Source organism: Centroberyx affinis, unplaced genomic scaffold (assembly GCF_046629955.1).
Source record: "Centroberyx affinis isolate AG114_WGS23_722 - 3 ecotype Tasmania unplaced genomic scaffold, CSIRO-AGI_Caff_v1 ptg004653l_1, whole genome shotgun sequence".
NCBI classification, from domain to species: domain Eukaryota; kingdom Metazoa; phylum Chordata; class Actinopteri; order Beryciformes; family Berycidae; genus Centroberyx; species Centroberyx affinis.
In genome coordinates, this window is record NW_027282250.1 from 64,418 (window position 1) to 73,602 (window position 9,185).

General features: G+C 43.2%; 1 protein-coding gene across 1 annotated transcript; it reads left to right on the forward strand.

The window, feature by feature from the left end:
* Window positions 1-58: 58 nt before the first annotated feature.
* On the forward strand, window positions 59-4,833 carry LOC139665684 (FH1/FH2 domain-containing protein 1-like; the record flags this gene model as incomplete). Its single annotated transcript, XM_071544774.1, has 2 exons — window positions 59-335; window positions 4,727-4,833. Coding segments are annotated over exons 1-2 (272 nt in total), but the record flags the coding sequence as incomplete, so codon positions are not given.
* Window positions 4,834-9,185: the final 4,352 nt, after the last annotated feature.

Genomic DNA, 9,185 nt, shown 5'->3' on the forward strand with positions numbered 1-9,185 from the left:
GTGATACCGGAAGTACTGCTATTTATTCTCAGTAGCTTGACCCTGGTGTCGCATAGGGACAGAGGAGCGGAGCGCTTCCTCCTCATTTAAAAGTCTTTTCCAGCGGAGGACGGAGCCACACCGACTCACACTGAAGCTTTTAGCCGCAGTCGGCTGCAGGTCAGACGGCCATGGCCTCCATCACCTGCCGGGTCCAGTTCCTGGAGGACTCGGACCCGTTCATCTGCACCAACTTCCCCGAACCCAGGAGACCTCCGACGGTCAGCCTGGAGGAGAACCTGCCGCTCAGTGAGCAGATCGCCGGGATACACAAGCTGCTGGAGGCTCCGCTGAAGGTGGGTCTCTACCTGGAGCGACGGGAACTTAAATAACTCTGAAACTCTGTAATGATGTTAAATTACCTTTAACTGCTGGAAAACAACTCTGGAAAACTGTTGAATAACTCTAATGAGCAGATACAAGCTGCTGGAGGCTCAATGAAGGAGTTCAGTGGATAATAGGATGGTAAATCTGAATTTAGCCTTTGTTTAATAACCATAAACTGCTGTTGAATCGCTCAAAAGGCTGTTAAATAATTCCGAAAGGCTGTTAGATAACTCCAGCAGGTAAACAGGTCACAGATACAGGTGAGGTACATGCGATACGCGCCGTTTCCCTTGTACGGAGAGTCACGCCTATCTCTATTCAAAAATCTGGCAATATAATGTGGCCGTGCTAATCGGCAGAGGTACAGACCTGATAGTACATGACTTAAGACCATTTACTAAACATTAAGACCCACTCTTCAATTCGGCATACACCCAATACATCGAACAGCACTTAAATCAATAGAAATTCAACTTTGAAAATAGATTATCCTGTTATCCTCCACTCGACGAGCAGAGTGAACCAATTCGACCAGTTTATATTTTCTTCAAATTAAGGTCTGCCTGGTGCGTTATCTGTACGCCGAATTTACCAGAAGACCAGCATGATTCATTTATAGTCTTGAGTTATGTTTTATCAGGTATGTATGTTTGCCGAGACGCTAGGCCACACTAAACTGCCACAATTTTGAATTTGGTGTCACGTTTTCCTCCATATAGGGGAATTTACCGGGCGACAGGTGAGCTGATTTGCACTATGGGTCACTAAACACTTTAAAGGTGCTGCTCTGCCAGTAACAAGCTCTTCAGTCTGCTGCTTCTGTCTGGATGAGATTAGAAAAAAATAAGTTCAGAAAACTTTAAAATTAGAAATCTTTAACATCAGAAAACTTTAAATAGAAAACTTTAAGATCAGAAAACTTAAAATAGAAAACTTTAACATCAGAAAACTTTAAAATTAGAAAACTTAAACATCAGAAAACTTTAAAATTAGAAAACTTTAACATCAGAAAACTTTAATATCCTGAATAAGAACTCATTCCACAATTATCATATAAAGCAAAGTGTGTTGAATGAGATAATGTGTCACTGTAATATCAGTGAAGAGTATTGTGGATGTGATGGTTCCTGCAAGGAGCATTAAAAACAGACAGAGCCTCTGTTCAGGTGTGTTTCACTGTGTCAGTGTGTAGAAGGAAGAGATCATTACTCAGCATTTCCCCCAAACACACAGTAGGTCTTTGTTTGAACATGTTTCCTTCATATTTCATATTTCATTCGGCCTTTATCAGTGTGGGTGTCTTTTATCAGACCTGCTGCAACCCGACAGCCTGTTCAGCATCCTCTATCCCAGCTCCATAGGCTTTTATTTATTTATCACTTGAATCAAACTCCATTTAAAACGGAAGATGATTAGTGCCACATGTGAAAAATGTATTTGAGTTCTGAGAATAAAGTCAGAATTCTGAGTTCTGACTTTATTCTCAGAACTCAAATCATTTTTTCACATGTGGCACTAATCATCTTCCGTAATTTAGACAGATAGTTCCATTGAAATGAAGCATGTTTTTACCCAGAGTTCATTGTGCCCAGGCAGCGACAGCACGGCCCACATGTGAGTAACAGACAGTCAGAGTGTTTCTCTGCCGGCGGTGAGGCGTTCGCTGCCCCGCTGGAATCCCAAGGATCAGATAAAGAGCGGAGACCGCCGGTCCCACCAGATTACATTCCTCCACCGACCCCTAATCATTCCCATCATGCCCCGGGGCTCGACCCCCCCGCCGCCGCCGCCGCTCCGCAGATCGGGGGAGCCGATGGCATGTTGAGGAGAGTCCACTCTGATAATGAAACCAAGAATTGTATTCATTCTGCTGCACTTTAACTCGTTTGTGTCGTTGTGGGAGCCCCCCCCCCCCAGTCTGATGTGAGTTTGGGTTAAACTGGGTGGTTTGGAGGAAAGGGTGGGATCTGTAAACAGCAGATAAGCAGGGAGGAAAGGCTGTAATGGATGTCAAGCTAATAAAGTGTTGAAGAGACTGAAACTTCTCCTCCTTCCTGACAGCAGCTGAATTCTCTCTGCTGACTGATATTTCAATATCATCATTTAAATAATACATGGTGATAATGATAATACACAGTTTTGTTGACAAATTAATGAAATGCTAGTTAAAATCTCACAAAATGAGATCTGAAACAATCAGGGGATATTACCTGAACATCAAAGTTGATATCAGCATGCAGTTCAGTGTGATGTCATCAGTTTGATTATTTAAGCAAACAGCAGGAAGACAGAGAGAGAGAGAGAGAGAGAGAGAGAGAGAGAGAGAGAGAGAGAGAGAGAGAGAGAGAGAGAGAGAGAGAGAGAGAGACTCAGCTTTCCTTCACAAATCTTCCTATGAGACTTTCCATGTCAGCAGATATCATGATGTATCGATATCAAAATAATCTCTTAGGATTATCATAATATTATTTATGTCATAATGCTCTGCCTGTCTCTCTGCCCGTCTCTCTGCCTGTCTCTCTACCTGTCTCTCTGCCCATCTATCTGCCTGTCTCTCTGCCCGTCTCTCTGCCCGTCTCTCTACCTGTCTCTCTACCTGTCTCTCTGCCCATCTATCTGCCTGTCTCTCTGCCCGTCTCTCTACCTTTCTCTCTTCCTGTCTCTCTGCCCATCTATCTGCCTGTCTCTCTGCCCGTCTCTCTACCTGTCTCTCTGCCCATCTATATAACTTTCTCTCTGCCTGTCTCTCTGCCCGTCTCTCTGCCCGTCTCTCTGAGCAGAATGTGAACTGGCTGGTCTGACTGTGACTCACAGAACAAACAGCAACAAGCTGAGCAGCAGATATAAATAGATTCATGTTTCTGAGCCGAGCTCCACATTCACTCACTGATCTGATTTACAAAGTATCTGCTGCTCTTTGAGCTTAAGACCTTTAAAAGTGTCTGATGCTAATTATATTTCATGCACATGATGCAAATATGAAATTAGACACAGATTCTGTTTAGTAGAGGCAGAGGTGGAAATTAAGACAAAGAAAGTAAGTATGAATGATGTAGTTTCAGCATGTTGCACTACATTACTGCACTAGTTGGCCACATCATGCATGTCCACTAGATTAATACTCAACAGGGTTAATGCATCATGACTGAGGTTTTGATTTTTCATATCTACTTTTTCTTCTTCTGTCCATTTAGAGTTTCAGAACATTGATCCTCTGTGTTCGGTCTGGTTTGGCAGCTTTTATTTTGGTGGTTAAAGGATCAGGTCGGTGTTTTTAGTGCATTTCTTACCATCAACAAATCCTATGAAAATAACAAAATCAGCAATGATTTTGTTTTGCAAACAAGTCTCGTCCATGTATCCGCTGCCCAATGCAGCCTCATGTCCCAGCAGCCACAGAACTCCACTGTTTTAAAAAACGATTAAAAACCCAGAGTCACAGAGCCATGCACAGAAAATAGTCCCCGGCTTGTCCAGGTTGGTTTTCCTCAGGATGAAGATCCACTTAAATGACTCAGTAATGACTAACTTCATCTTTAATGCACTTTTCTAAAACAGTCTACAGTCTTCAGTCGGGACAAAGAGAAGAAACAGAAAAGAGACGAGGAAAGAAAAGTAGAGGACAGCAGGAAGGCAGAGAAACTGCTCTGGGATATTTGATCAGAAAATAATTTAATAACTTAAATACTAAATTATCAGTTTTGTGTTTTTATTTATCTCATAATCTGCTCTGCCTGCTGCTGGAGAGTTTAGTTCTCCTCTGTTCAGACTCTCTCTCTCTCTCTCTCTCTCTCTCTCTCTCTCTCTCTCTCTCTCTCTCTCTCTCTCTCTCTCTCTCTCTCTCTCTCTTTCTTTCTCTTTGTATAGTGCAGTAAATATGCTGAATTTGCACACTATGTAAAGCTTTTACACTTTGCACCTTTTCAAATTTTGCATAAATATCTCTTTGCTCTTTCCTTGCATATGCATGGAATCTGCCACCATCTGTCTGTCTGCCTGGTTTCCTCTATACAGTAGAGTAGATTATCTAATTAGATTTTGGAGCATCTTACTGCATAAATTAGCATAGTAATGAGGAAAAAAACAGATTTCCTTGAAACTACTATGTAACTCCTTAATGTTTTAAAATACAGAGCTCATTTTAATATGTGAAGTTAAGTATGTTGACATAGAGGTGTTTGCTAATTATTGCATTAATTAGCAAAACTGGTTATGTTTTATGTGTTGGTCATTATAGCGGGATATTTGGCAGCTCAATGTTTTGTATCAAACTGAGTCTCTCTCTCTCTCTCTCTCTCTCTCTCTCTCTCTCTCTCTCTCTCTCTCTCTCTCTCTCTCTCTCTCTCTCTCTCTCTCTCAGTTAGAGGAGTGTACCCTCCAGTTGTCTCCTCATGGGAACTATCTGGATCTGGATTCCTCTCTGGCGGAGCAGAGAGACGACCTGGACGGCTTCTATGAAGACGTGGGGTAAGGACCACTTTACTCTCTCTCTCCCTCCCTCTCTCTCTCTCTCTCTCTCTGTCTGAGTTTACCTCTCTCGCTCGCTAACAGTCTGTCTGTCTCTTTGTTATCACAAGCTCTCCATTGCATGAATCATTAAGCATTACATTATTACATTTTCCAGATATTACACTGATATCAACACAGCCAAGGCTGCAGAACTGAGAATCCAGATTCCAAAGCATACTCTCTCTCTCTCTCTCTCTCTCTCTCTCTCTCTCTCTCTCTTTTTTTTTTTTCTTTCTTTCTTTCTCTCGCTGTCTCTCTTTCTTTCTCTCTGTTTTTCTCTTTCTCTCTCTCTCTTCTTTCTTTCTTTCTTTCCCTTCTTTTCTTTCTTTCTTTCTCTCTCTCTCTTTTCTTTCTTTCTTTCTTTCTTCTTTTCTTTCTTTCTCTCGCTCTCTCCCTCTCTCCTGATGCTGGATCATCCTCCTCATCTTCCCCTGTTTTTATCTCTGTTTCTAATATTTCCTCCTCTGAGCGTCAGAGTTACTGCAGTCAGAGGAGCTGGTCAGGAGGAGGAGGAGGAGGAGGAGTGGGAGTGTTTGTTGATGACATCATCATACTATAAAGCAAGGAATCTCTCTCTGTCTGTATGTGTGTCCTTCACATATCTCGAGAACCGTTCGTCCGATCTACTTCACACTTGGCGGGTGTGTTGCTGGGGACCCGAGGACGTGTGGTGTGGGATTAGACAGGCGACACGTTCAATATTAATTAATAAACTTTGAATAAACAAGCGAACAGCGCTCTGTGCAGCAGTGTGGAGTGTGAAGCTGTTTGGATGAGCGGTTCTCCAGAAACACCAGAGGCCGAGCGATCGGCCCGTTCAGAACAGGCCGGTTCTGAACGGGCGCTGTGCTAGTTCCTTTTAAATTGACGAAAGAATTAGATAATATTACTTGATATTCTTGTGTTTTGTGGGGTCAATCAGAATTAGAGCTGCAACGATTAATCGATTAGTTGTCAACTATTTAATTAATCGCCAACTATTCTGATAATCGATTCATCGGTTTGAGTAATTTTTTAAGAAAAATAAGTAAAAATTCTCTGATTCCAGCTTCTTAAATGTGAATATTTTCTGGTTTCTTTCCTCCTCTATGACAGTAAACTGAATATCTTTGGGTTGTGGACAAAACAAGACATTTGAGGACGTCATCTTGGGCTTTGGGAAACACTGATCCACATTTTTCACCATTTTCTCACATTTTATAGAACAAACAACTAATCGATTAATCGAGAAAATAATCGACAGATTAATCGACAGTGAAAATAATCGTTAGTTGCAGCTCTGATCAGAATGTCAATCAGAGACTCCGGTCTTGTTTTGTGCTGCTGAATTAAACTTCAGCTGAGTTTGTTATTAAAATGCAGATGTCAGTTTTAGACTCAGAATCATATTACAGAGATGAAGCTGTTTACAGCAGGTAGACCTGTTAGCATGTTGCTAACAGGCTGCAGGAAGAGCAGCGACTGGAGCTTCCTGTTGACCTTTAACCTCTGTGTTTCTGGTCCGCTGATTAGATGGCAGTTATTGTTATACTGCTGGTATCTGTGTCACTCAATTATTTACAGGGGTTACTGGGTAATCACACACACACACACACACACACACACACACACACACACACACACACCACACACACACACTCTCACAGCATACACAAAGAGCTAGACACACACACCAAAACACAGAAGAGTCAGAGGATCCTGAGTCAGTCACTCCTCATTATTCAGAGTAATAGATTACTCATCTGCTGCTAGTACTGTTACTCATCTCAGAAGTAACATTATGTCTGTACTCCTTCCTTCCTCCAGTCGTTCCTCCTCCTCCTCCTCCTCCTCCTCTTCTGAAATCACATCAGTCGGTTTCCTCTCAAGGCATTTCTCTGTCATGCTTGTGATGGACAATAAAGCTTTCTGAATTTGAATCTCTCCTGTGAACGATCAGGAAACACAAACGCTGTCGATGCCCGACGTTCCTGTCGTCTTTTCCCTGGAGGAAACCAAAGCAGAGAGAGAAACTTTTCTACCGTTTCTAGCTCAGTTTCAGAAGACGATGTCTAATTAGAAGGAAATGAATCGCCGGCCGTATTTTTTCTTTTCTTTTCTTTTCTTTTCTGGTACAAAACAAGTAGAGTGAGGAGAAAGGGAAAATCATTCAGTGGGAAACTTCACATTTTAGAATAAACGTCACAGGGAAAAGAGCAGGCCAATCACACACACACACACACACACACACACACATACACACACACACACACACACGCAGACACACACACACACACACACACACACACACACGCTAACCCCTGCTGGTTCTGGCTGCTGCTGGCTTCATACTGACATAACACAGGAAATCTATATTATGTGTGTGTGTGTGTGTGTGTGTGTGTGTGTGTGTGTGTGTGTGTGTGTGTATGTGGTCCCAGCTGAAGCTCTGGCAGCTTTTAGGGACAGTGGGTATTAAAGGGGGTGAGGGGGGGGGGGGGGGGGGGGGTCATACGTCATTTGAAACAGGACCTGGAAAGTGTGTGTGTGTGTGTGTGTATGTGTGTGTGTGTGTGTGTGACTACTATGATGACGCTGTGACTAAGAAAACCTCAAAAGTGTTCCCTTTTTAGCCTTAGACAAACACACACACAATCTCTCTCTCTCTCTCTGTTCCCTCTCTCTCTCTCTCTCTCTCTCTCTCTCTCTCCTCTCTCTGTTTCTCTCTCTCTCTTTCCCTCCCTCTCTTTCTCTCTCTCTGTCCCTCCCTCCCTTTCTCTCCTCTCTCTCTCTCTCTCTCTCTCTCATCTTTCCATACCTCTGTGCTGTAGTTCTTTCCATACTCTAATCCCAGCAGTCTGGTTATATGGGTTCTGCAGCAGCCTCACTCTGGAACCCGTCCAGCAGACGTTCTGGTTCTGTGGTTCTGCTGCGTTTCGGTTCGGTTCTACCTGCCGTCTCTTAACGCTCCGCACAGATATCACATCAGCTGAGAGACGGCTGCACGTACTCCAGAGTCTCTCATACAGTTTTCCTTCCTTAAGGTTTAGTCTGATGTCTAAACCCGCAGAAGGCTGAAGTTCTCGTCCCTGCGGGGAACCGGGCCGCCGTGAGAACGTGGATCCAGCAGAGAACCAGAAGTGAGTGCAGGTTAAAGCGGGAGGCCGCTGACCGACTGGGGATCCTGAGAGACGTTTTCTTGGTCTCTGGCAGCTCTGCTGGTAAAAATAGCCCTTTTCACATTGTCATGTAACAGCTAAACCGGTGCATTACAACTTCCTGTGGCAAGTTTCTTTTTGTGACTTCTTGACAAAGACTTATCTGCCAAAAACTTGTAATAGTTACTGGCACTAGATGCATACCGTATTTCCTCTAATAGTGGCCGGTAGTCAATTAAAGCCGGGTGTCCGATAATGTCCGGGGCCGTGGTCGACACGAACAAATAAAGGCCGGCCCCAATACAGGCCGGGGAAAAAAACAAAGGAAACAAGCGTGATTAGAAATAAAGGCCTGTCTCTAATATAAGCCTGCTTCCAATAAAGGCCTGGTACCCTCTGCAGCTGAGGTAATAAAGGCCCGGCCAATATTAGAGGAAATACGGTAATGTAACAAATAAAAACATTTTGGGCAGGATGTGGAGCGATGTAGTGAAGGACAGAGCTGCAACAGGAAGTTGTAACGCACCGGCTTCTGATCATTGATGATGATCATTCTCACAGGACTGTTTGTACCCGTCTGTTGTGTGGTGCTGTGACCTCTGACCTTTAACCTCTTACTGAACACCAGACATGATTTCAACGCTGCGTCTATTCTTTAGCTCCCATAAAGCCCAGGATCTTCTTGGCTCTGTATAGTCCAGTTTTAGACCTTTACATATTTAAACAAGCTGTAAATATCAACAGCATGCAGCAGATAATGCTTCATTTTTATCTTACTCTCCAGAAGACGCAGCCTAAGATACAGACGTTACTACACTTTCACTTTAAAACACTATGAAACAGAATGTGAAAAGGTGAAAATTTACACTAAATAGGCATTTAGTGTAAATCTGTTAGTCTGGTTCCAGACTGCTGAGTCTCGTCCCTCCACTCTTCAGAGAGTCTGGTGGTTCCTCCTCAGCGGCTTGTTTGCGGCTGAATTAGCAATTAGTGACTTTGTGGGCAGGAGTCGCAGGACTAAAGTTTGAACCTTTGTCCAACGGTTTTCCATCGGCGTTTCTGCAGAATAGATTTGTTGAAATCACCTCCTTAACAACATATCAGTCTTTGCAAAGAGGATATATTAGTCAAAAATGGCCGACATTCTCGGGTAATGTCTGCTAACCATGGATA